This window comes from Corythoichthys intestinalis, chromosome 7, assembly GCF_030265065.1.
Source record: "Corythoichthys intestinalis isolate RoL2023-P3 chromosome 7, ASM3026506v1, whole genome shotgun sequence".
NCBI classification, from domain to species: Eukaryota; Metazoa; Chordata; class Actinopteri; order Syngnathiformes; family Syngnathidae; genus Corythoichthys; species Corythoichthys intestinalis.
Window position 1 is genome coordinate 15,172,088 of NC_080401.1, and position 27,304 is coordinate 15,199,391.

Sequence of the window (27,304 nt, forward strand, 5' to 3'; positions counted from 1 at the left end):
TGTGGCCACCCCAGAGTCCAGATCTCAATCCCCTGGATTATAGCATATGGGCAACTGTGGAGGACAGTGCCTGTAAGAAGCCACAAACTTCTGTGGCAGACTTGGAGAGGTCCATCGTTAGATCTTGGGAAAAGATGACAGCATCCTACATAAAGTAGACCTGTCAAGTGTTCCGCAGGCGCCTGGAGGCTGTTGTGACACTTAAGGGAGGACACATTGAAAAATAGAGTGTACTGTACATGTTCTTTACAATAATGTATAATTTGTGATTACATTCTAATTCTAAACTGAATAAACATGGCATTTAAGTTGTATTATGGCAGTGTAAACTTTTTTTTGGGTCACCCTGTATTTCAACGAAAGATTGTGCGGATGGTGGATAAAGAACCTCGACTAACATTCAAACAAGTTCAAGCTGTCCTGCAGTCCGAGGGTACAACAGCATTAACCCGTACTATCCATCGGCATCTGAATGAAAAGGGACTCTATGGTAGGATACCCAGGAAGACCCCACTTCTGACCCAGAGACATACCAGTACAAAAGCCAGGCTGGAGTTTGCCAAAACTTACCTGAAAATGCCAAAAACGTTTTGGAAGAATGTTCTCTGGTCAGATGAGACAAAAGTAGAACTTTTTGGGAAAAGGCATCAACATAGAGTTTAGAGGGGAAAAAAACGAAGCCTTAAAAGAAAAGAACACAGTCCCCACAGTCATACAAGGCAGAAGTTCACTGATGTTTTGGGGTTGCTTTTCCTCCACTGGCACTGGACTCCTTGACCATGTGCATGGCATTATGAAGTCTGAAGACTACCAACAAATTTTGCAGCATAATGTAGGGCCCAGTGTGAGAAAGTTGGGTCTCTCTCAGAGGTCATGGGTCTTCCAGCAGGACCATGACCCAAAACACACTTCAAAAAGCACTAGAAAATGGTTTGAGAGAAAGCACTGGAGAAACTGGCCAGCAATAAGTCCAGACCTGAATCCCATAGAACGCCTGTGGAGAGATCTGAAAATGGCAGTTTGGAGAAGGCACCAAATCTAAGAGACCTGGAGCAGTTAGCCAAAGAAGAATGGTCTAAAACGAAAGCAGAGCATTGTAAGAAACTCGTTGATAGATACTGGAAGAGGTTGTTCGCAGTTATTATGTCTAAAGGTTGTGCTACCAAGTTTTAAGCAGAGGGTGCCAACTGCCAGTACTTTTGTCCGGCCCATTTTTTGAGTTTTGTATAAAATGATAATGATTTAATGCCCCCCCCCCCCACCCCCCAATTATTTTTGGGGTTTTTTCATTGCAAGCAACATAAATAGCATAAATAATCATGACGATAATGATTGCAATGAAAAAGCATTTGTAATTGCAATCATTTTCTGGGAGAAATTGAGCATTATCTGACAGAATTATAGGGGTGCCAATACTTTTGGCCAGCAGTGTAGCTGTCACACACATATGGATAGATGACTAAAGATGTAGTAAGTCACCGGCGGCCATCTTGCATCGGAGTACTTCTATGGTGTGTGAGTGATTTTCTTCACAAGAAACCATAGTTACGTGGCTATGCTTCAGGCAGGCACAATGTTGAAAATATTGTTACAGCTATTCAGTAATATGCAGTAAAGTGTCTGCAACGCTGAAGTTAATGGAAATATAAGCCGTTTGAAAACTGTTTGAAAATTGAACAATGTATTGCTATTCTAATGTAATGTAGTTATCGAATGGCACCGGCACAAAATGGCTGACATGTGACAACGTTTGTCTCCGTTAGCTTACAGCGTGTATACTCATCTAGTTCTATATATACTATTTCTATTCTTTGAGCGTTGAAGCAAACAGTTATGCGCATGCGCACTGGGCATAGCAACGCTAATTCGGTCTCGGGGCCGCAGAGAAGAACAGATGAAGCGATCGTAAATACGCCTTCTGGGGAGCGGACAAGGTACGTGTTTCTAACGAGTGTACTTTTGCTCCATTTACTGTCACTCACTAGCAAATGAGGTCACTCGTGAATAATTTGCAATTGAGTCGAGTGTATGATGAAGTGTAATTAACTGTTCTAAAAAAACATCCCTCGGCTGGTTGTCACATACGGGGCGCTAGCTAGCGTCTGCCCCGTTTTGTGATGCGCGGAATGGGGTAGAGACCGAAAGCATCCTAACGGGGCTTAGCCAACCAGCCAGCTAGTTTTGGCGCATCCATTTAGTGCCAACACTGAATGCAGACATAAAGTAGTCATCTGCGGGTAATTCGAGGTCTTGTGTCTTTCGTTGTCTCCGGCTGTTAGTCCCTATTTTCGTTTTGTACGGTTCTCGGAACCTGCCTTGAAAGAGCATGGATAGCGGCCGCCATTGGTCACTCACACTGGAACGATGGATGTCTCACCATTCCGACAGTGACGACACGTTTCTCGAAATTGTATCGAAATGCTATTTTTCAATGACACCCATTCGTTTTCTATGCTTTCACTAAAACCTTTATCATTTGACTTAATTGCTCATTTGCAGTATGCCTACTAATTCCAAAAGGCTTCCTCAGTGACGCCTAACCCGTGTTAAATGAAATAATGTTCTGCTAGCTGAAACAAAATGCAAATGAGGAAGAATGTTAGTTTTTGTAAGGGAGGCACAGTTAATTATTGTCTGACATTTATCAGCAAGTTAAAATATGTGGTGTTTATTCTTCACAGATAAATCACCCCGGGCGGACTCACAGGAAACATGGGGAGTGGTAAGTTTGCAGTTACTTTACACTCTTGTTTTAACTCCCACAACTCCATACTTTGTATTTACTTATCCCTACTTATCCCTCCCAGTTTGGTGTCTTTTCATTTTCCAATGTGTCAGTTTTCAACAATGTTTTTCAAACACCCTGGAATGCGTCTTTGTTGGTTCTTTGTTGGTGTTTTTTTCTAAACGTAATTCCCCTTTTCCTTCTCATAGGAGTTGTCCATTTTCCTGCATCATGTGTTAAGTTTTTGGGTCACATCTTCGAGTCACATGGATGTCATTACTTATTAAGAAAGTAAAACCGCACTGACAGCAGACAGGGCATGTGGTGTACTTATCTTGATGTGAGAAATAAAAGTCCTTTCACATTCCTATTGACTAGGGGTGGCTGGATGCCAAAATTAAAGGGGCTTTTGTTAGTATGCAGAATAAGTGGGCTCCGGATAGGCTTTGTTTCCGTTGGAACCCCTTCCCCTCTTCCTCTTTTTGTCAGTATCACTATCCTCTTTTTGTTCCAAGTGAGCCACACTCTGCACTCTCTAAAAACATGTTTCTTTGCTTAATTTATTCCCGTGTTCCTCCCTGCTGTTGTCGCTCGCCGTGTCACTTTCTCGTAATCTGCAACTTGTTTTCATGGAATTTCTCACAAATTGTATAATCTTCCATTCCTTCCACCTTGACCCTCCCTAACCCCAGTGTTCCTGCCAGCGGACGCGGCCCACTCGGTGCTGCGGCGGCTGCCCAGGGCTAACTTCCTGCTGGAGGAGATGAAGCAGGGCAACATACAGAGGGAGTGCCGCGAGGAGATCTGTACCTATGAGGAGGCCCGCGAGGCCTTCGAAAATGATGAGAAGACGGTGAGATTAGGATTATGATAGTGCTTCACAATGTGAACTACTGTGCTTGCTCTCTCCCAATAGTGTCACTTAAAAATAGACAAGTAGGACAAAAAATGCCTGACACATTTTGTGTATTTCTCCTTGTTGTCAGCCCCAGGATGAACCGCTAACAGGTTGCCATACAGCAAGTGTGTCAGACATTTTGTGTCCTACTTGGGAGAGTGATCACAATAGGGAGAGAGGATGCAGTGCAGTTAAAAATTAACAAAATACTGTAAAATAATGAACTTTTTAATAGGTATACAGTGTTTCCCCTAGGATTTTTTGAAGCTGTGGTGGTGGGCTGCATCGGAGTCGGACAGCCTCACCATGTCGTGCCATGGCGAATTTGTTTTTTTTCCCCAAGTAGAACCGTAACAAAGATATATTTGAAATATTTCATTAGCTAGGCTAATGTCATAGCTCTCAGATATGGTACATGTATGTAAAATGTGTAGCTGATTACAGCTATGTTACCCTACGTAATAATACGACTTTTTTTCTCGTAGCAATAGTACGACTTACATCTAGTAGTGACTCAGGGTTGGCAGCCCAAAATGTTGAAAGAGCCATATTTGACCAAAAAAAAACAAAAAAACTGATACAGTATGTCTAGAGCCGCAAAAAATTAAAAGTCTTGTATAAGCCTTATAATGATCACAACACTGGCTGTATGTATCAATACTAGCTATATTAGCCTACTATTGAAATGACTAAGTTGGCTAGAAATACATAATTAGCCTTCATTATTAAATGTTTATTTTCCCTGCAGTGGATTCTGTAGAGAATGACGCACCACGTAACTACTCTGTTGTACGATGCCACCACAAGTTTAACTTCATTACAATATTAATTAATTGAAAGAACGTTTGTGTCATGTTTGTCCTCCTAGCAATCCTATTAAAACAAAAAATATATTTCCCTCCCCCATCTTTTTCCATTAAAAAAAAAGCTCCGGAGCAGCGCTAAAGAGCCGCACGTGGCCCTAGAGCCGCGTTTTGCAGACGGCCGTCGTAGTCCTTCTTTTTCCTTTTATTTGACCCTTATAAGTACTACATTACCACAACAATAACAGTCCTTCTGTCAACAGACCCATTTCAAGGACTAGGGGGTAATTCTAATAGTCGTTTAAAGAGTTCTACTAGATTCGGTGACAAGGTGAATAGTTTTTTTTCGTTACTCATGAACTAAATTTCCACACAAACGCACATTGAGGTACCATTAACTTAGCAAGTATGAGAGTCATTTTTTGAGTGTCCCAGAGCTCGCGAAATTTGAAAAAAAGCGCATTCATCAAAGTTTCGTCAGCCGTAATTGGGTATATCCGTCAGCCGAAACAGTCTGATAGCACAGATAAAGTACACCTGCCCCTCGTTGTCAAAGTTGGCGCGCCGGTGTTGTGCCGAAAAATAGCCACTCCGCGTGAAATGTCCCCCCTGACGGGAGCGCCCACACATCACTCGTACAAATAGCTTTTTCTTACCAGTTGATGGACACGGAAACGACTTTCTTGTACCGTGAATATGTATAATTTTACTCTGCTTGAACTAATAAATCTTGTACTGTGACTGCTGCTCTGAAAATAGAGCAAGACTTTTATTTTGGGCCCTGCCTCTCCGCGCAAATTCAGTCAAAATTTGCTTTCCGTCCAAGACGGCCGTCCACCACTCACTTTCGCAGAAAAGTCTGATCCAAACTATTGTAATGCCCCGGATATGGGGAAGAAGGACAGAAGTCTGTATTGGCTTACCCACTTCATTGTGGTAACAATAATAAAGAAAAACAATAACAAAATAACAGGGGGCTGCCACGACATGCGACCGCTATCTCTCGCTATCTCGCTTGTTCTTCCATTCTTCCTACTCGTTCCCCTTACGTCACAGCTCCCCAGTCCGATCGTCTCTTAAGGGGGCCTCGCATTGTTACGAACATTGCAGTACAGAATGAATAGGTTTCCGCTGAACTCCTCATACTCTGCTGCCGCTAGTTTGAAACGGCCTTAAAAATAAACAAACAAATAAATAAATAAAATACATCTCATTTGCCAGGCGTGGCGGCTTTTATTTTGGTGTGGCGGTGTGCCACAATCTGTTGAATGTAGGGGAATCCCTGGGTATATGATTGAATAGTTTTTTGTAAAAGGGGGGGGCACCCATAAAGTGGAGGGGACACCAAACTTTTTTAAACTGAAAGCTACTTTTTTGCTTAACGAAAAGGGCTGATGATTTTATACACACACTACATAACAAATTTACCGTAATTAGCTTTGTTATTCATGACTGCTTCGATTCCTGAGATTTCCTCAAGGCATGATATAGAAACTAGAGCTGCAGCTATCAATTATTTAAGTAATCGATTAACCTGTGGATGAATTAGTTCGATTAATCGAGTAATCGGATAACAAACATTTAATGCATTGCAGAATAATTTTAGATGTACAATAAAGAAACAAGTGTGTATGCTTGCATTAACATTTATGTTCACCTGCCAAGATTGCACTTTCAAAAGAGCATTAAAAGTGAATACAAAATAAAAATTCTTCATTTCTTCAAACTACAGAATTGCACTTTCATTTCACAACTGCAATAAATTCATTTGAAAGTCATTTAAAAATAAATTAAAATATCTGATCTTAGCATCAAATTGTATTAAAAATGAGGATCTAAGTAAAACAAACGAACAAAAAAATTGGGAGTTCAAATGTCTAATTAGTAAAAATGATAAGTAATTTTATTAGATTGTAAAAAAATTACATAGCAACAGTCTGCTAACTTAAATGCTATAAAATGCAAACTTTTTTAAATTTTATTTTACAATTTCTTGACAAATCATTCAGACAAACACCCCCCCCCCCCCAAAGTATGCCTATAAACTAAATTACAAATGCATAAACAAACATATTAGCGCTAAAAAAAACTTAAAGCCTTATGTTGGCCTGAACAGGGAGCAGCTAGATTCAGCCTAGATGAGTTATGTCATATTTACTGTTGCCACCTGAGGGCAGTGTAACCTCCCAAACCAATAAAACTAAATGCAACATTTTCAAAATAAACCATTACAATGCCACTCTAATTAAACAAATTATCAAAGCAGCAAAGTTGAAATAACTTTTTTCTAATCTAATTACTCAAATGAATCAATTAATCATTGCATCACTAGTAGAAATCGCAATGATTTTATCTAGGAAGTGAACATAAATATTAATCAACTCTATTCCTTTCATAATCTGCATATCTTTCCATTTTCAACTGGCTAGTTACTTCTATAACATTCCCAAGAGAGTACAATGTATCATCACTGGTGAGCTATTTTTAGATCCGGCCCCTTGCAGGCTACCTACAGTATGTGGTCGTTGGGGCAGTGGGTGTTTGGGCAAAATGTTAGTGACCCCTGTAATGTAAATAGGGCCGCAGTTATCGAATATTTTAATAATCGAGTGTTCTACTGAAAATTCCATCGATTAATCGGATAAAAAAATTTTTTATACATGAGTATATACATGAGATATTGAACCATTTTTACACAATCCAATGTCTTTATTTTAGATGTACAGTATATTGTTGAAAACAGCCAACAATTGCATCTCAGATGTGACTAGAAATTAAAAACAAAAAAATCACTGCTTTCACTCAAAACTTTAGATTTTTTAAATTTTATTTTTATAATCTATTATTTCTTACGTAAAAATATAATTACACTTGATAACACACGTCAATTAAAAGTTTAATTTTTGAATTTTGTGAGATTGAATTGATTATCCATTTGTGTCAAGGTATAAGTTCTAGTTAGGTTTTAAGTTAGTCTAAATTAGAGGTCGTGATAGGATTTTGAGCTTCTACAGAGTTCAAAATAAATGTATCATACTTGCTGTATTGGAGCACTTTAGGCACCAGTGCTACTTGGTGTTTTACCCATCAATGACTACCGAGCTAAAATTGACAGTTAGCTTTATTATGTTGTTATTTTACACCCTCATCACTCTACAGCGCTGTTTTAACAGATTAAATAAAGCCTGTATAAAAGACACGTTAACCACACATTGACAGTGGTCATAATTTAAATAGATACCTAGCCCTCCGCAGGGCTAACATTACGTTAGCAAGGTACAGTAACGTAAATCTTATTTATTAGCGCTACGTTAACTTTACCTTGTTCCGAGTATCGCTACTCCGCTCTCGGAGTAAACTTGGTGCCTTCGGTGAAGCGGGGTTTAGGTGGGCGGGTTACCATAGCCTGGTACACCACACTCACCGCTGTTCCAGCTATTGACTCTGGCCACCATTCAGCGGATAAAATTTCCAGGGCGAAGCAAGCCACAGCAAACAGACAGCGGAGTGGACCGATCAGCGACGGGCGGATGTGACGTTAGTAAAGCAACGAGGGCAGAGGACGAGGGACTTAAGCGCGGAAGTAAACATACGAGGAGAGCGGAGTTTATTCAACACGGCTAGCGCGAGACAGACTGTTGTCAATGACTTGTGTCGATGTATTTTTGTTTATTTAAAACTGATTTTACCGTGGATTGGAACATATTCTCGGCTCTCCTGTTCGCCATTTGTATTGTTGTGGAGACGACTTCCGACGCGGAAGAGTGACGTTGCTCGTTAAGAACACGTCACAAATAAACTAATCTGATTGGACGGTTGATTTTGTTCTTGCTCGAGAGGCTGTTAATGGGCTGGGTCCCAGACTATTCTCACAGTGTTTGAAAAATACAGGGAGAACAGTCTGGCCGTGCCAGGCAAGGGTTGCCAGTGGCGCCCAGCCCGGGTTTCGGGGCAGACATCGCCCACGGGGTCCAGCCGGGGGTGTGAGACCGTTGGCGGGGGTAATGTTATGCAAGCGCTGACTTACAGCAGGGTACCCGCGGTTTATTAAAAGTATTAAAGAAGCATTGAATTTAGTTTTGCATTATTAAAGGTATTAAAAGTATTAAATTAGCTGTCGTAAGTCGGGAATTTTTTCACCGTGGTTTTAATTTTGAAGAACATCTCAGTGCAACCTAAATTATATCCGTGACAAAGTTTTTTTTTTTTTAAATCCATAACGAAGATAACGCGTAGAATTTTTATGATGCACTGCACTACAAATCATAATGCACCTCGTGCGTGCGCGCTATTAGCATCATTAGCATCAATGTCACAACAGCAGGCAATCGCACAGTACTGTGTGCTAACGTAAGGAACTGCTCAGATGCCTTAGTTGTTATGTTCGACGAAAGCCTCAACAAGACAACCAAGTCCAAACAGTTGGACCAGCATGTGAGGTATTGGATCGGCGACCAAGTCGCATCCAGATACTTTGGGTCCCAGTTTATGTGTCATGCGAAGGCAGTGGACCTGCTTAACATTTCAAAGTTGCCAATTTCTCCAATTAAAATGTGTTAGATACAATAATGTATTTCTGCACGGTTTGCCTTTCGAATGAATGTGAATTTCGTAGTTTTAACTCGAGAGTTAGCCATGTTCAGGTGTACTAGCCTTAGCATGGATAAACCGGAGTCGTAGATCCACCATCACCCTCAGATACACAACACGGTTGACACTATTATTGGAACGAGTGCGGGGTAACGTTGATCTGAATAACATGGCATGGTGATAGGCAAATTATAATGTAGGTGATAGTAAAACACCTCATGGTATATTTAAATGTTTTTTTTGATTGAATAAAAGTATGGATTTTCTCTATCTGATTAAAAGAATTGTCTTCAATAGCTAACAAAGGATTAACATGTGTTTTGTATACTTCTTGTAATGTGATTAGAAAAAAACAATTCCCAAGGGAAATGGTCATGTGTAGCTTTTTTATTTTGTGGTAATTAATGGTAAACTACTGCCATATAGTGGGTTAGGGTTAGGTTACTTTCACTGCCAATTGCAAGATTTTCCCAAGCACTTTACAGTTAAGGTGACCAACTTGACAATCACCAACCTACAGTACCACCTTGACTAGGTCCTCTTAAAAGGGAAACCTGTTGTATTGCAAATGTAATTTCTGAAGTTGCTTTACAAAAATAGTGTAAAATCCATTTTATCCTGGGAAAAAAAAAATCTGAAAGACCTTATATTTAAAGGTGTTTTAATTGTATCTTCAGTAAATGTGCATTCTTTTGTCAAACACACTTAGTAATTGAGGTTAAATTTGATGTTCAGTGCTTTATTTTTTTAATATGATTCAATATTATCTAAATAATGGGTGCGAGAAAAGTATTAATTTTCAGTTGAAATGGCATTAAAAAAGGTCTTAAAAGTCTTGAATTTAGATTTATCAATCCTGGGGGGACCCTGGACAGTGAATGCATGAAACAGTGTTTACCTTGGTCTCCAGCTTGAAATGCTCCCACACTTTTGACATTTTCAGTTTTTTCTTGGTACCTTTCTCTTCGCTTTTGTCGGCTTCTTCGTCGTTACCTCTATATTCATGCGTGGTTGAAATCATATATATCCGCCGCCTCTCCCTTCTTCCTCTACGCACGAGACTTCAGCGCGTTGTGCTGCATTAAAAGTAGCCCGGGCGAAACGTCATGCTTAGAGCTGGTAAAGTTAAACGATTCCTCGAGGCAGAGAAAATGCCTCGATCAATTTTTAAAATATAGTTACTTGAATTATTTTAGTAATCGTTTCAACTCTATCTGTAAACATAAGTCACATTCCAAATGTTTTTTTTTTTTTTTTGAGAGCATTTATTAAAATTTTGAAATGGACAAAAAGGTAGATGTTTATCCCTTTGTGAGATCCATTTTGTTCATATTTCAATGCATTCCTTGGTTTCTAATGTCATATTATGTGGAATGGACATGTTTTTTCAGGAAGTGATTATTATCAGCAGGAAGAATGCCAGGTGGGTTGGTGGTGGTGCTCGTATTTGCTCGCCACTATTGTTTGCAGCTGCGAGATAAAAAGAAAAAAAAAATCACACTGCTGGATGCACACAATCACGTTGGTTACGTCACTTAAGGGCATTGTTATCCTGCCTATTGTGTCGTGTGATTCACATTTTGAAAAGTATTTAGGAAGCGGACACCGTGACACGTGTTGCAGTGACCTCTTTGAAGTTAAAGCCACTTTTCCAATGGTGACTTCTGCTCGGTATCAGTATGATCTAAAACAAACAACATTATTCACTTAAACCCAATGTAAGCCTCCCTAAATGGTTAAATTTGGATTAAGATTAGATTGACATGGGAGAACACTGCAAGGCTGAAATCTGATTCTGGTTCTCGGCAGAGGCGCTTCTGGGAGGAATACGTGCGTGAGAGCAGCCCTTCGGGAGGTCTGGAGTCGGTGGTCGGCGGCGTGCACTCCCTCTACCTGATCGTGCCACTGCTGACGGTGGTCTTCATCGTGGTGGCTGTGGCCGTAGTGGTGTTTTGCTGCCACTCCCGAAAGCGCTCGCAGCGCAGTCCCGGCCTAGCTCACTCCCACCACGACCACGTCTTATCGGTGGTCTCCATGGACCACTGGGGAAGGGATTATCACCACGGTGACCGCTCAGAACTCAGCCTCCACAGCAGCCCTACCGGCTACCCGGGCTCTGAGGCGGCTTCGGGTCGGGTGAGCGTAGCCGACCGGCCGCCGTCGTACGAGGAGGCGGTCGGCCACGCCGACATCCGTGTGGAAACGGAGCCCCCGCCGCAGTACGAGGACATTATGAATGCCGCGAACCACGCCAAGTAAACAGGACCACCACCTTCACTTCATAATGCAATCTCTGCCAGCACTCGACATTTGCACTAACCTCTCAAAAGGAGCAAGTGAATCCAGCAGTACCAAATGCAACAAACATCTCTAACAAACGACTCCAACTGAACCCCGTGCCGGCACAAAAAAAACAGTTGTAACCGCCACTGAAGGATTTATGTCCGTGCAGTTTCACCCGTGCTCTACTGGAGGTCTGTGCCAAATATTTCATACAACATTCTTTGCTCACACAGGTCCCAAATGGCATAATGGAAGGCTTTATCTACTCAATAAAGCCATACTTATTCAGGAAATAAGGATGTGTAGCTAACTTGTACTTGCAGTAGGAACATTCCACTTGGTGGGTCTTAACGGAAAAGCATTGGAGCATTTATTCACAATCTGCTATTACACTATGTACAATGGAATTCTATGCCATCCCTTTAGGGAAGCTATCCTTTTCATTATTGTCCTACACCGCCACCAGATTCAACATTATTCTCATATTGGAACACTTGTTGAACAACTACATCTTACAAGTGAGGCAAAAACATTGACAACTGTGTGCTACAAGAACTGGATAATAGATAAAAACTAATATCAACTGGTGCAGTTTTGTCTCAATAGTAACATGTACTTGTCCTACTGGTATACCAAAGTTGTCCTCCAAGTGTGCAGGAAATTAATACAGTAGTAGTAACAGAGTATTTGATCAAAATATATGGTGGCGCTTTCGAGGTTTATCAGAGGAATTCAGCTTCCCTTTGGCAAGCAGTTAGGCTGAACGGTTTATATATGTTTCATGAGTTCAACAACTATGTAAAGCCAAGGTTTCACTCGGAAGTTGTAGCCACAAGTCTGCGCCATTCATACTAATGGTGCAAAAAAGCAGGCTCGGCGACTGGCAGTGCTTCTAGTGGGGTAAAGACTGCGCAAAAAAGCAGGCTCGGCGACTGGCAGTGCTTCTAGTGGGGTAAAGACTTGTAGGTACAATTTCTGAGTGAAACCGTCACTGTACATAATTAATTGAAGTAATGATTTGTGTGAGTGTTCTGTTTAATAAGGTATGGAAAAAGTTATCCTGACTTGTTCTGCTTATTCACAGGAAGCTAAATTCCCTTGTGTGTATACGCTCTTGGAATTACACTTTAAAATGGAATTTTCTTAAAGACAAAGAGCAAAAAAGAACCGAGCTATCAAATAATGCTCAAAGTTTTTTCGTACATTGGTGTCAAAATGTAAACGTAATCTAAAGAGGGACCTCAGTGGATTTGATTTTGTCACTAACAAGCTGTCTTGAAGCTATGCTCAACTGTGAAAATCTTCCCTGTGACCTAAAGCTTCACTGTCTACGCCAGATATACTAGGTTGGCAGCGCCTCCTAAAATGTAAAATTGTACAGAAAAGATGGAATTGAGGCCATAGAGACAGAAGCTTTGGGGAAAGCAGTCTCAGGGAAGGTCTTATGTTTAATGCCATAATGGACAGAATCCATGTTAAGCATGTGTAATGTATCAGTGTGTATATATACGTATAAAAATATTGTATGTATAGTCTGTGTGATACTAAATTACAGTGAGATTGCTTTTTACTGCATACGAATTCATGGATACTAATGGAACTTATTGCTGATAACTAAATGAAAGCACTTATATTGAAGCTCTTTAGATAAAATTTAGATCGTTCGTTTTGGTTCCGTTCTAACATTAAGGTCATCAAAACTTTTATTTCTGCCTGGTATGATGACACATTGGTTCATTGAGAGGGATTGGCCTAGAAGTTAACATGTCCACCTAAATGGAATGTTTAAAAATGGCATCAAACATGGGTGTCAAATAAAGATCTAAGGGTCAGTTGCTTGTCCTGTCCACTACACTTAACTCATTCACTACAAGTACAGGTTTATGTATAGTATTCACGAAGTAAATGGTGTGGTGGTTAGTAAAATAACATTTACACACACACAAAAAATCACAGATGTCCAATCCACTTTGTCTTGGAAGGTCAAACTGGATTGGACATCTATAGCTGTCAATGGATGCCAATGAGGTGTGTTTAGGTCATGTTTATTGTTAAATGGGTTGTATTATTATGGCGGAAAATATCTTCAAAAATTGCAGGTTTTTTTTCTATACAACTGTGAAGCATTTTTCACACAATTTCTAAATTGTAGTTAATTCAACTTGAATGTTACTTTTAAGGGATAATTGTGTATATGTCCTATGAAGATGGATGCTATACATATATATGGTTTTGTTGTGGCCCGCTGAAGGGCAACTTTGACTAAAGTGGCCTCTGATGAAAACGAGTTTGAAGCCCGTGGATTAAACTGAATATTTGATGGATCCAGGCGCACTTATGCAATATTGTCGTATACATTAAGTGCATTTTGTTATACGCTGAGCACTGATTACATTGTTTTAAGTGAGTTGACCTGAGAATCTCAGCACTCGCTCTATGACCATTTGTCCATTGAAGTGGGTTGTGTTGGTAGCCATTTTGACTCACCATGCCTTAGATATAGTAAGGCAACACAAATGCAAGGGAACCAGTAGGAAATCTTTATTCATGTGTACAAAAGTTAAAATTGATTTATAATAAAAAACAAAGTTTCACTTGTCTTAAATGTGGAATTATTTGTAGTTTCCTTATTTCAAGGGAAATCAAGCCCTTTTTGTTGTTGCAAGAATGTTTTATTGAAAGTGGAAAATTATTTTAATCTCAAGAAGATGCCATGGTACCCTTTAAGCTAAGATAAATTATGAGATAATGAATATGATGTTTTAAATGGTAATTGTACGATACCATTTATAAGCTTTGGCTTTGGAAGTAGTTGAGTCCTGTCTAAAAAAAAATCACTTTGTATGTATCATGACATTTAACAGGGGTCGATGTATGTTGGCCATCTACAGTTTGAGATTTGTAGTTTTCATGGCGCATCCAGAATACATTACAGTATGTCACAATATATACCAAGCAAAAGAGGCAATTACTCCAGGCTGTAACTCAAAATTCTTGATATTTACTATATATGTAGAAAGCAGGAACAAAAAAAATGGAAATTGGATCGATTGATGAAAGATAGTTTATCGCAATGAATTAATCATATCGTTCACGATTTCATATTTCTGTGGTGTTTTTTTTTTTTTTTTTTATAAACATGTCGCATTATGCAATTATGAAACCTGCTGCAAAAGGCAAACCCTTAACTGGTCAGTTACACATGGGATCAAAGGTTTTGAGACGTTTTCTCATCCTACTGAATGAAGTCTCAAAACTTTTCACCTTAGGTGTAGTAATAACCAGAAAAACAAAGAAAACTGCCAACACAAATTGACACATTCAAACGAAGCTAGTGCATTAATGTTCAAGTTCGTTTCTGTTTTACATGTGGGTGTAAGAATACAAAACAAACAGAAGGCACAGAAGAGCAACGAGCGCTTCAAGTAGGGCGAACTACTTTTAGCCTCCACACAAAGGGACGTGTCAACATAAGGTGCCAATAGCAGGCAATGTACCAGTACATTTTCTGTTGATATATTTTTTTTCACTTAGCCTTTCAGTGACTGACAACAGTTATTACAAAAACAAAAAAACCCAAACAATTATTTAGTTAAAACCAGGTATTTTTCAAGAACAGCATGCATGCTCTGTACATACTGACGTGTAAACAACAAGGTGCTCACACCCACTCCTTTGGGTTCCTTAAAACCTCCAGCATCTCAGCCTCTCGGGTACCGAGGGCGGGCTCGTGCATGTACTCCCACCTGAGGAGAAACATTGACGTCATTACTAAGCAAAAGCCCCGGGGCTCTGGTTGACGACGCCACTGTGATGCTTACCTGGCAGTGAGCGGGAGAGACATGAGGATGCTCTCAATTCGGGATCCTGGCGTGGCCAAGCCAAACTTGACTCCTCGATCGTACACCAGATTGAACTCAACGTACCTGAAGTATACAGTTACACTCCTCTAATTTATCACGTTGAGCATATTGTATTAAATTGATTGAAAGCCCTTGAATTGATCATGGCAGACTTTTCCAAAGAATCAATATCGTATCATATGGTCATGCAATTGGTGATTTACACCCCTATTAATAGTTGGTATTTTTTTCCTCAAAAACATCTTGTAAAATTACAATGTTACATCTTTAAAATATTAAAAAGTAAACGACGGAGTTGATCTTTAGAACATTACATCATAGTTCTCCCTGAAACTATGAATTTATACTTTTAAAACTATGATGTGAACATTGGACAACAAAACTATTTGAAAACATTTTTATTTTGGTGACACAAAATTACATAAACGTTAAAAAAAAAAAAACGTTAAAAAAAAAAAACAATGAGCTAGATCAAATGTGACTTCATTGTTGTAAAATGATAACCTCAAATTCAACGTGAAATTGTGTACAGTGGTACCTTTACATATGAATTGAATTTGTTCCAAGACTTGTTTTTTTAAGTTGAAATGGTCGTACGTCGAGCGGATTTCCCCATAAGAATACATTATAATTCTATTAAATCGTAAAATTATTATCGTTAAATTATTTTTTAATTTTTTTAAAAAACCTGTCCTGTTCAGCTGCTTGACACAGAAAATCTGTCAGATTAGTCTGAACAGTTTTGATGTATCACATGGGAGTATGACATACTTCTACTGTGATCATTCATCGTGCCTTGTTTATCAGGAGAAAGAAGCGAACAAGGGGAAATGGGGTGACAGAAGAAAAGGAGAGGGAGACAGAACAAGCACAAACAACAGCAAGAAATACATTGAACAATGTATTTGTTGTATATGTGTTTGTTGTTTATACACATGTTGTTGTTAGCGTCGGCTACGGCAGACAGTAGCCCTGTGGTGTTTTACAAGTTCTGAAATAAATCATTATAAACCTGACGAAACTGGTGATTTCCTTGCCGATGTTACAATAATAATAATTGTTACCTTAACTTATAGAGACTGGCGAACGGAGGTCCTCGGAGGACCGTCTCGATCGTAGACATATTTCGGCCGTATTGTTGAATGTGTTCACTGATGCGCACACCACGTTCATATTTTTTTGTCATTTCCATCTTAATTTCAATGGTAAGAGTCACTTTATTCCTTTTTTTCATCAAACGCACTAACCTTCTTGGGACCCTTGTTGATTTCTCTCATGAGAAAATCTGCCGTGCATCCGTCTTGCGGGAGAACAATGAAATTGCGACACTGTCATAGATCATTGTATTTCGAGCACGTCGTCAAATTTTACGTCGGATGTCGAAAGGATCGTATGACGGGGTACCACTGTATCTTCTTTTTTTTAAGGTGGCTTTCATTTGACAGTCTAGATCTGAACAACAACGGCTATGGTAACACTCACCTTCCTCGACGCACCTGCTGCCAGTCCTTCTCCTCAGCAGTGAAAGGATCATTGAGGTGTTTGTAGACGATGGGCAGGTAGCAGGGCACCACGGTGCGGGCGCAGCTTTTGACGAATCCGAAAGCCTCCTCCTGACTGGGGCCGTCCAGGTCGTCGAAAAAGATCCCACCGATGCCCCGAGTTTCTCCTCTGTGCCGGACGAAGAAGTATCTGTCACACCTGGAAGAGTACAAGATCACAAGGTTGGGATACATGTGGAAAGAGTGAAGGTTAAAGCTGCAAAAACTAATCGATTAAACCGATTAATAAATTAATTGCCAATAAATTTGATAATTGATATTTTCCGGCAGCTATGAGCAGTCCCATATGGATCCTTGTTTGTGTGCAATGTACGGCTGTGAGGGCGCCCCAGTAATTTAATTGGCACAAGAGAGAGTGAGTTCACTGTTACACTCAGGCTGGGCTGCTGAATTAATATAACAACGCCTCGAGAGTTGGATTGTCTTTTGTGTTGCTAAATCCAGTGTGCCTCCGTCAAAGGTGAGCAAATGAAGCCAATTGTTTTGTTTGTAGTCTTTGTTGATAAGGCTTTACTACTTAGCACGCAGCTGTAAGCTAGTTAGCAATTATGCTAATTAGTGCCTTAAGTGTCCGTTTGTGTTGTGTTGTGTTGTGTTTTGGAGAACCATATTAGCACTTGATCTATTGTTTGATATAAAAGTTGTCTAATTTTTTATAAAGAAACCACACACATAAACCCGTTCATATAACAGCTTAGTATCTTCTTTCAACACAAACTCCCATTCAAACTGCAAATTGTCATACAAGAGAGAGTGCTTTGAAATTGGACTTTAATTGTATTTATGAACAACTGTTTGATAAGAAAACTGGTTCATTAGTCTCCTTCCTCCTTATTTGAATTTGTTGTTTAGTTTGTTTAAAGGAAATAAATGACTCATTGACACTTGAAACTTACTGTATATCATTGCTTTTCCCAAAAGATGAAAAAAATGTCAGCAGCACTTTTATTTAAATGAACAGGACTTATCTTATTTGTGTACGGAGAAATTATTTTTATGTTTTACACCATACAGGTTTTATGTACTTAAAACTGTACAGTTGTACCATACAGTTAATAAAGTATTATTTTTGAGGGAAATAGTCATCCATTTGGTCTTCATTGTTACTTAGAACTTGCCTAAAACAATTTAAGTTAAATTGTGAAGGTAATTGAAAAAAGTAACATTTATCCGATTAATCGTTTAATTAATCTTCTGATGAATTGATTATAAAAATAATCGTTAGTTGCAGCCATAGTGAAGGTGTACGAAAACAGAATTGTTGCTGGCCTGCAAATTTCAATGGGGGGGAAAAAAGCGAGATTATATTATTTAGCTAATACCTCTTCGTATAAACAATATCTTTATAAATGCAAAATCTCTGATGCAGCTTGTGTAATAATTGTATTTCGCTTGTGTGCATAATGAACTGTCCATTAAATATCATATTTGGTTGACAACAGTCACTCATTCAAGTCCATCAGATAGCCACACTCTTAACGGTCTTTTTCCTACACTGTCGTCTTATCAGCATCATGCAGTGAGCAAACACCCTCTGCATCCCACATGATGACATCACACCCTCATTCCGTACCATTTCTTGAAGTCAGGGTAGTACTGCGGATGGTGCTTGTCACAGGCTTCTTTTAGGGTGCTGTGGAAATGAAGTGCGTCTTCTTTACTGACGTAAACCGGAGTTAAGTCGGTGCCGCCGCCAAACCACCACTGTTTGGAGCCTGTGACACGCACGTACACACAAAAAGAAAGCGACAAGGGTGATGATTCATTCATGAGCTCAATGGAGTCACAGATACAAAGACACGGCCGCTGATGTCAGCGTGCGGACGACGATGCGCTCACTGTCTTCTTCCTCGATCTCAAAGTATCTGTAGTTGAAGTGCACTGTGGGGATGTGCGGGTTCTTGGGGTGGATTACAGAGCTCACGCCCATGGCACAAAATGGCAGCTTGCCTGAGGGAAGCAATTCAAATAAAAGCTACTAGACACTGACTGCCACCAAGTTGAACTGTTAGCAAAATAAATTATGGCGCATGCGTTTGCGTGTTTGCTAGATTACATTTTGCCAGGTGAAATCACAAGATGAACCAATTCAAAAACAATTAATATTATGGTAAAGCCACTGAAGTGAAATGTGTTCAACATGTTTGCTGCATACGTGTGAAGAAGTGACTGTGCATGTCAGTGTAAATGGTTATATACAATGGGGAGAACAAGTATTTGATACACTGCCAATGGGTTTTCCCATTGTGAGTGTACCAAATACTTGTTCTCCCCACTGTATATGTGGCCCATATTTGTTTGTAGTCCAGTCATGCAAAGTCAGCTGTGATAGTCTTCTAGCTCACTGTTACCCAAATGAGGACACAACAGTATAAACAATGGTAAGCCTCAGATAAAGAGTAAATACTGCTTGTACATTACACACCATTTATTGATTGACATGTTTGGCAAAACAAAATTCAATTCCTTCCATTTCAGATCACTGACTGAGCGCTTATGTAGTAAACCCATAACGATAATTGCATCAAAATCGCGAAACTCAAGAGTCATGATCCTGCCTCGTGGTGTGAGACGATAGTAACTAGTGCTGCAACGATTATCGATTAATTCGATCAGAAAAAACTTCAAATTCTTGTTCCTCAAGGATTAGTTTAAGTACAGTGGTGTTCTAATGGTTTGTTTTGAAAGTGTGTTCCTGATTTTGGTGGATACACTCCCCTCTAGCGGCAACAGTGAATATGACATAACTCGTCTAATGGCTGAATCCCATTGCTTCCCTGTTAAGGTTTTTAAAGTTTATGTTTGAGCTTATATGTTTGTTTATGCATTCGTAATATAGTTTAGACGTATATTTGGAATTATTTTGTGGGAATATGTGTTTGAACGATTTATTAAGAGCTTTGTTAAAAAAAAAAAGTTTGCATTTTATACCATTTAAGTTAGCGAACTTTTGCTATGCAAGATAGCCAATTTTTCTTTTGTTGTACTTATATCCTCATTTATTATATTTTTCTATACTGTTTGAGCCAGAGCACAGGTCTTTTATTTTTTTTAATAACAGTGCAATTCTGCATAGTTTGAAGAAACACTCAGGATTTTTATTTTGTATTCGCGTTTTATGCAGTTTTGAAAGTGCAATCTTAGAAAGCCAAAATAAATATTACTGCAAGCATAACAATTTTTCTTTTACATCTCATAAAATTTATTCTGCAAGGAATTACATGTTTATACACCGATGACTCAATTATTCGAACCTACTAATCAGTACATGATGAATACTTAAATAATCAATAGCTGCAACCCGAAAAGTATTGTGACACGCGTTTAACCAGAGTTAAAACCAAATCTTTGCATTTGCTAATTATTCACAATGAGACGGACTGAGTTGTCGACAACGACCTGTGAGCTAGGGGAAAAAAATTGTTGTTACCCAAACGCAGGTAGGAAAAAGGCCGACGGGGAGAGGACAAATTAAGAGTAAAGAAAGAGCATACTTCATCTCTTTGTTGCAGGGCTCAATTCACCGAGTGCATGATCTTGCCCCTAAAATTTCAGCTAATGTCAGTAAATTTTTCCTCTACTCGCACGTGGGCGACCAGTAAATTTCGCCATCCTTTAATCTTGTTGCTGATTAGTGATCAATGTCCACTCTTTCTTGAGACGATTTGCTGCATACATCATCGGATTAAGTTGAGCGGTGAAGTTTTGAGTTGCAACATGATGTAGAAAGCTGCTGAAGTGCTTGTTTTTTTTTTATTCTTTTTTGGCTCAAGGCAAAATAATTTGTTTTTTTTCTCCCACAAAAGCATTATTATTATTATTTTAGGCCGAAGTAAGAATTGTTATATTTATTCATTCATTTTGCTTCTCATTAGTGTTCAAGGTTCAGGTGACTGTTAGTATAAATACTATTCAAACAAAATACTGTTCATATAAATTGTTTTGTGTATCAAGAAACGTGATATGAATCGAATTGTGAATTCTTGTATTGTGACAGCCCTACTAAGTAGGCACGTCTGTCTTTTTAAATCTTTTTAAACACTGAACAAGAAGTAGAACAAAAAGTGATCTGAACCGGAAGGAATTACTCTACCATAGTTTGTTTTGTTTTTCCTAAATGCTGAAGTAATCTTATCACATTTTAACATATTAAATTTTCATATTAAAACATGAACTCATCACATTTAAATGGTAATTTAATGATATCACAACATGAAATTTATCTCATTAAAAAGTAACAATAGTAACCAAATAAGTTAATTTGACTGATGGCTGACAGTGCTTTTGTAAACTAGTTCTTCTCTGTTTGCAACCACACAATTAGTGGAAGAGGTCAATGTGAGAGATTAACTTAAAACTAAAACTCATGAATAGTCACTCTGACAAGGTTCATCAATAAACTCGATTATCTGACTAGCCTACATACAAGGTAATTCGGTGACATACAGCGCTGGCCAAAAGTATTGGCACCCCTGAAATTCTGTCAGATAATGCTCAATTTCTCCTGAAAATGATTGCATTTACAAATACATTGGAAGTAATATCTTCATTTATTTTGCCTGTTACTTACCTGTGGCACATACCAGGTGGTGGCAATAACTAAATCACACTTGCAGCCAGTTAAAATGGATTAAAGTTGACTCAACCTCTTTCCTGTGTCCTCGTGTGTACCACATTGAGCATGGAGAAAAGAAAGAAGACCAAAGAACTGTCTGAGGACTTGAGAAACAAAATTGTGAGATAGCATGGGCAATCTAAAGGCTACAAGAATATCTCCAAAGACCTGAATGTTCCTGTGTCTACCGTGCTCAGTGTCATCAATAAGTGTAAAGCCCATGGCACTGTGGCTAACCTCCCTAGATATGGACAGAAAAGAAAAATTGATGAGAGATTTCAACACAAGATTGTGCAGATGGTAGATAAAGAACCTCGACTAACATCCAAACAAGTTCAAACTGTCCTACAGTCCGAGGGTACAACAGTGTCAACCCGTAGGATCCGTCAGCGTCTGAATGAAAAGGGACTCTATGGTAGGATACCCAGGAAGACCCCACGTCTGACCCAGAGACATAAAAAAGCCACGCCCGAATTTGCCAAAACTTACCTGAGAAAGCCAAAAACGTTTTGGAAGAATGTTCTGTGGTCAGATGAGACAAAAGAAGAGCTTTTTGCGAAAAGGCATCAACATACAGTTTATAGGGGGAAAAAACGAGGCCTTCAAAGTAAAGAAAACTGTTCCCACAGTCAAACATGGCGGAGGTTCCCTGATGTTTTGGGGTTGCTTACCTATCTCTGGCACTGGACTGCTTTACCGTGTGCGTGGCATTATGAAGTCTGAAGACTGCCAACAAATTTTGCAGCACAATGTAGGGGCCAGTGTGAGAAAGCTGGGTCTCCCTCAGAGGTCATGGGTCTTCCAGCAGGATAATGACCCAAAACACACTTCAAAAAGCACTAGAAAATGGTTTGAGAGAAAACACTAGAGACTTCCAAAGTGGCCAGCAATGAGTCCAGACCTGAATCCCATAGAACACCTGTGGAGAGATCTGAAAATGGCACCCTTCATATCTCAGAGACCTGGAGCAGTTGGCCAAAGAAGAATGGTCTAAAATTCCAGCAGAGCATTGTAAGAATGTCACTGATGGAAACCAGAAGCGGTTGTTGGCAGTTATTTTGTCTAAAGGTTGTGCTACACAGTATTAGGCTGAGGGTGCCAATACTTTTGTCCGGCCCATTTTTGGAGTTTAGTGTAAAATGATAATGATTTTTTTTTTTTTTTTCCATTCTCTTTTGTGTTTTTTCATTGGAAGGAAAATAAATGAAGATGTTACTACCAAAGCATTTGTAACTGCAATCATTTTCTGAGAGAAATTTTGCATTATCTGACAGAATTGCAGGGGTGCCAGTACTTTTGGCCAGCACTGTAGTATTGTTATCCAAATAACCTACTGTTCTTCTGGTCTGTCAGGCTTCATACAGTTATTTGATTTGATTTCAGTTTTAGTTTACAGCACTTAACTTCTATTTCGACTTGTTTGGAAATTAGACATGTTTAGGGCTGCAGCTATCGAATATTTTAGTAGTCGATTAATCGATGGACTAGTTAAATCGAATAATCGAGTAATCGGATAAGGAACATGAAAAATTAAAATACCTTAGCTGAGCCTCAAATGGTATAAATTTTGGGGGGAAAAATGAGGATCTGTGTACAACAAAAGAACAATTGCTAACTTACATAGAAAAAGTCTGCTAGCTTAAATGCAATAAAATGCTAGATTTTTTTATTTTAAATGCTCTTAACAAATGGTTCAGAGACATATTCCCACAAAAAAATGGCTAAATATACCTATAGACCCCGATCACATGACGTCACAACTCCGCCCACGCTACCGTATTCCGAGAGACCCGAAGAGGAGAGCGAGATGGACTGCTGCAATTCGACAAGAATACTGGGCACCAAACGATCACCACAGACTATGTAGTAGTCATTTTATATCTGGTAAGATGCATTTAATATACAGTACCTTGCAAAAGTATTCGGCCCCCTTGAATCTTGCAACCTTTCGCCACATTTTAGGCTTCAAACATAAAGATATGAAATTTAATTTTTTTGTCAAGAATCAACAACAAGTGGGACACAATCGTGAAGTGGAACAACATTTATTGGATAATTTAAACTTTTTTAACAAATAAAAAACTGAAAAGTGGGGCGTGAAATATTATTCGGCCCCTTTACTTTCAGTGCAGCAAACTCACTCCAGAAGTTCAGTGAGGATCTCTGAATGATCCAATGTTGTCCTAAATGACCGATGATGATAAATAGAATCCACCTGTGTGTAATCAAGTCTCCGTATAAATGCACCTGCTCTGTGATAGTCTCAGGGTTCTGTTTAAAGTGCAGAGAGCATTATGAAAACCAAGGAACACACCAGGCAGGTCCGAGATACTGTTGTGGAGAAGTTTAAAGCCGGATTTGGATACAAAAAGATTTCCCAAGCTTTAAACATCTCAAGGAGCACTGTGCAAGCCATCATATTGAAATGGAAGGAGCATCAGACCACTGCAAATCTACCAAGACCCGGCCGTCCTTCCAAACTTTCTTCTCAAACAAGGAGAAAACTGATCAGAGATGCAGCCAAGAGGCCCATGATCACTCTGGATGAACTGCAGAGATCTACAGCTGAGGTGGGAGAGTCTGTCCATAGGACAACAATCAGTCGTACACTGCACAAATCTGGCCTTTATGGAAGAGTGGCAAGAAGAAAGCCATTTCTCAAAGATATCCATAAAAAGTCTCATTTAAAGTTTGCCACAAGCCACCTGGGAGACACACCAAACATGTGGAAGAAGGTGCTCTGGTCAGATGAACCAAAATTGAACTTTTTGGCCACAATGCAAAACGATATGTTTGGCGTAAAAGCAACACAGCTCATCACCCTGAACACACCATCCCCACTGTCAAACATGGTGGTGGCAGCATCATGGTTTGGGCCTGCTTTTCTTCAGCAGGGACAGGGAAGATGGTTCAAATTGACGGGAAGATGGATGCAGCCAAATACAGGAACATTCTGGAAGAAAACCTGTTGGTATCTGCACAAGACCTGAGACTGGGACGGAGATTTATCTTCCAACAGGACAATGATCCAAAACATAAAGCCAAACCTACAATGGAATGGTTCAAAAATAAACGTATCCAGGTGTTAGAATGGCCAAGTCAAAGTCCAGACCTCAATCCAATCGAGAATCTGTGGAAAGAGCTGAAGACTGCTGTTCACAAACACTCTCTATCCAACCTCACTGAGCTCGAGCTGTTTTGCAAGGAAGAATGGGCAAGAATGTCAGTCTCTCGATGTGCAAAACTGATAGAAACATACCCCAAGCGACTTGCAGCTGTAATTGGAGCAAAAGGTGGCGCTACAAAGTATTAACGCAAGGGGGCCGAATAATATTGCACGCCCCACTTTTCAGTTTTTTATTTGTTAAAAAAGTTTAAATTATCCAATAAATTTTGTTCCACTTCACGATTGTGTCCCACTTGTTGTTGATTCTTGACAAAAAATTAAAATTTTATATCTTTATGTTTGAAGCCTAAAATGTGGCGAAAGGTTGCAAGGTTCAAGGGGGCCGAATACTTTTGCAAGGCACTGTATATTTAGAGGGTTTTGGGCTGACAACCACAATTAAGGTCATTGCGAGGCTAATCGCCGACAACATACAGTTTCAAATTCAAGATGTTTATTTCTTCCACCATCATTATTTTTTGAATAATATTTAGCTGGTACCAAGTGAAAGAAGCTGGCCTCGTCTACGGATCATCAGTTAAACAGGGGTGTCCAAACTTTTTGCAAAGGCGGCCAGATTTGGTGTGGTAAAAATGTGGGGGGCTACCTTGGCTGATTTACGTAGAACAATATATTTAAACAAATTTTAGCAAGCCCTTCTGTGTGTCACATTTGCTTTATTTTTTTTTTTTAATTCATAATTTCAACAATCTCGCCTTTGTGGCATTCTCTTTCGACCCTCGGGCTCTTGCGAAATACTGCTGCTGTGAAATTAAACTAGCTTCAAGTTGCTTTAATTTCTCGCTGCGTATTTTCCCTGTAATCTTGTCGTACATGTCAGCGTGTCTTGTTTGGTAATATCGCCTCACATCGAACTCTTTGAAAACAGCGACTGTCTCTTTGCAAATGAGGCAGACACAGTTGTTGTGTATTTTATTGAAGAAATAGTCCAATATCCACCTATCCTTGAAGCGTCGGCCATCGCAGTCAACTTTTTTTAAAAATGAATTGTCGCCATTTTAGAAAATTGGAAGTAAAGGGTCACAAGGGGTAATGTTGCTTAAAGTGATGCTCTTAAAGTTTTTCAAACTTTCGTGAGAATAGGCTGAGTTTCTGTGGACAAGATAGTTGTAGATATCAGGGTAGCAGATGTCAGGCAGAGACGGGGAAGACAGCGGGTAGAAAAATATCAATTTAGGCATCAAATATGGATCTGGCGAATGGATCGACCGAAGCTTTTCCACATAACGCCTTTTATGCAACACATCCAATGAGTTTACAGCGTCTGAAAGCACCGGGGCTTCCATGAATTGCACTATAAATTGCACAATAAATTGAGACCAGTGAGAATACGGACACACAATGACGGAAAATATGGCGGCACAATACAGCGACACGTCATTGTGTGACGTTGGTGATTGGGGTCTATAAATTAAATTATGAATGCATTAAAAAACATTAGCTCAAACAAAAACTTAGCTTACGTTGGTCTTAACAGGGAGCAGTTGAATTCAGCCATGTGAAAAGAGGCAGGCCAAAGGGCAGTGTATCCACCCTAATCAATAAAACTAAATGCACTTTCAAAATAAACCATTACAACGCCACTTTCATTAAATGAATACTTGAAGCAACAAAATTTAATTTGAATATTTTTTTCTAATCGAATACTCGAGTTAATCGATTAATCGTTGCAGCACTACACATGTTGAAATATTCCACAAAAGAGTTGATAAAGGCGACGATGCTCACCATCTTTTCCTTTGAGGACCTTGCCCCTGCTCCTCATCTGCTTGGCTGCCTCTTCAGTCAAGTTTCCAAACACCACTGACACGTTGACTCCGGCCTTCTCAAACACTTTTCCATCCTGCATCACGCAGCTAATCCCACCACCACCTATATAGTTTCATGCATGCAATTGTGATTATAACGATAACTGGACAACTGCTGCAGAAAATGCGTACCGAAATCTCCCATGAAAGCCTAATTTTGACGAGTTGCTTCAATGCATCCTACCTTCTTTTCTTTCCCATCGATCCACCTTGAACGTCCCACCATCCACTTTCTCTAAAGCTTTGCAGAAGTCGGCCTGCGTCTGCATGATGAGCATCTCCATCCTGGTGCACATCTCGCCTTTCCGCCTCTGCAGGACGGCGACGTCAGTGACCGGGGGCGACATGAAGCCCCTGCACCTGGCCAATATGTCGCCCTCCTCTTGGTGCTTCTCCTCTTCGGCCACTTGAGGTACCAGAGTCGCCATCTCGGCCCGCTGGAAGTGGTGAACGTTGGCCAAGAAACCTGCGACTGCAGCGGCTGTGGTGACTGCCGCTGCCCCTGTCAGCGCCAGCACTCCGCGCCTGCTGTTTCGTCCGCCGGCTGCCGACCTGCTTGCAGTCCCGTGGGACATGTACCGTACTCCGGTAGTCCTGGACGACCATGTCAGTGGCAAGCGACTACCGCAAAAGGAAACTGACGAATGACACTCTCCAACTCTTGACAGCCCCTTTAAATTATACATAAAACACCTCCTCGACATAACCTGTGCTGCATTTTTAATAAATACGACAGTCGCCATGTTTTTATAGACACTCACAATTTCTTAGCTCTTTTGGTGGTAACCGAGCGTGAATAAACTAACGAAACATTATCAGAACTTGAGCTTTCCTGATAACAGTTTCACGCCAAGTATCGCGTACTTCCGTGGTATTGAGCAAGGGGTTTATGGGAAGTATAGTTTTCTACAGCTAACTTAAACTGAGCCTTAACTGGTAGGCGAACTAAAAGTCCCAGGAAGCTTTGCGA

The 27,304-nt window shown here is 39.8% G+C and overlaps 2 protein-coding genes across 2 annotated transcripts; one reads left to right on the forward strand and one right to left on the reverse strand.

The window, feature by feature from the left end:
* Positions 1–1,828: 1,828 nt before the first annotated feature.
* On the forward strand, positions 1,829–13,997 carry prrg1 (proline rich Gla (G-carboxyglutamic acid) 1). Its single transcript, XM_057841870.1, has 4 exons — positions 1,829–1,934; positions 2,682–2,722; positions 3,418–3,578; positions 10,826–13,997. Exons 2-4 carry the CDS (start codon positions 2,713–2,715, stop codon positions 11,273–11,275), a joined length of 621 nt encoding a protein of 206 aa, XP_057697853.1. The 5' UTR covers positions 1,829–1,934; positions 2,682–2,712; the 3' UTR covers positions 11,276–13,997.
* A 281-nt stretch (positions 13,998–14,278) lies between these two features.
* On the reverse strand, positions 14,279–27,245 carry cpox (coproporphyrinogen oxidase). Its single transcript, XM_057841869.1, has 7 exons — positions 26,519–27,245; positions 26,255–26,398; positions 18,564–18,674; positions 18,298–18,439; positions 16,645–16,863; positions 15,121–15,225; positions 14,279–15,045 (listed from the first exon to the last, which is right to left on the reverse strand). Exons 1-7 carry the CDS (start codon positions 27,075–27,077, stop codon positions 14,961–14,963), a joined length of 1,365 nt encoding a protein of 454 aa, XP_057697852.1. The 5' UTR covers positions 27,078–27,245; the 3' UTR covers positions 14,279–14,960.
* Between the last annotated feature and the right edge of the window lie 59 nt (positions 27,246–27,304).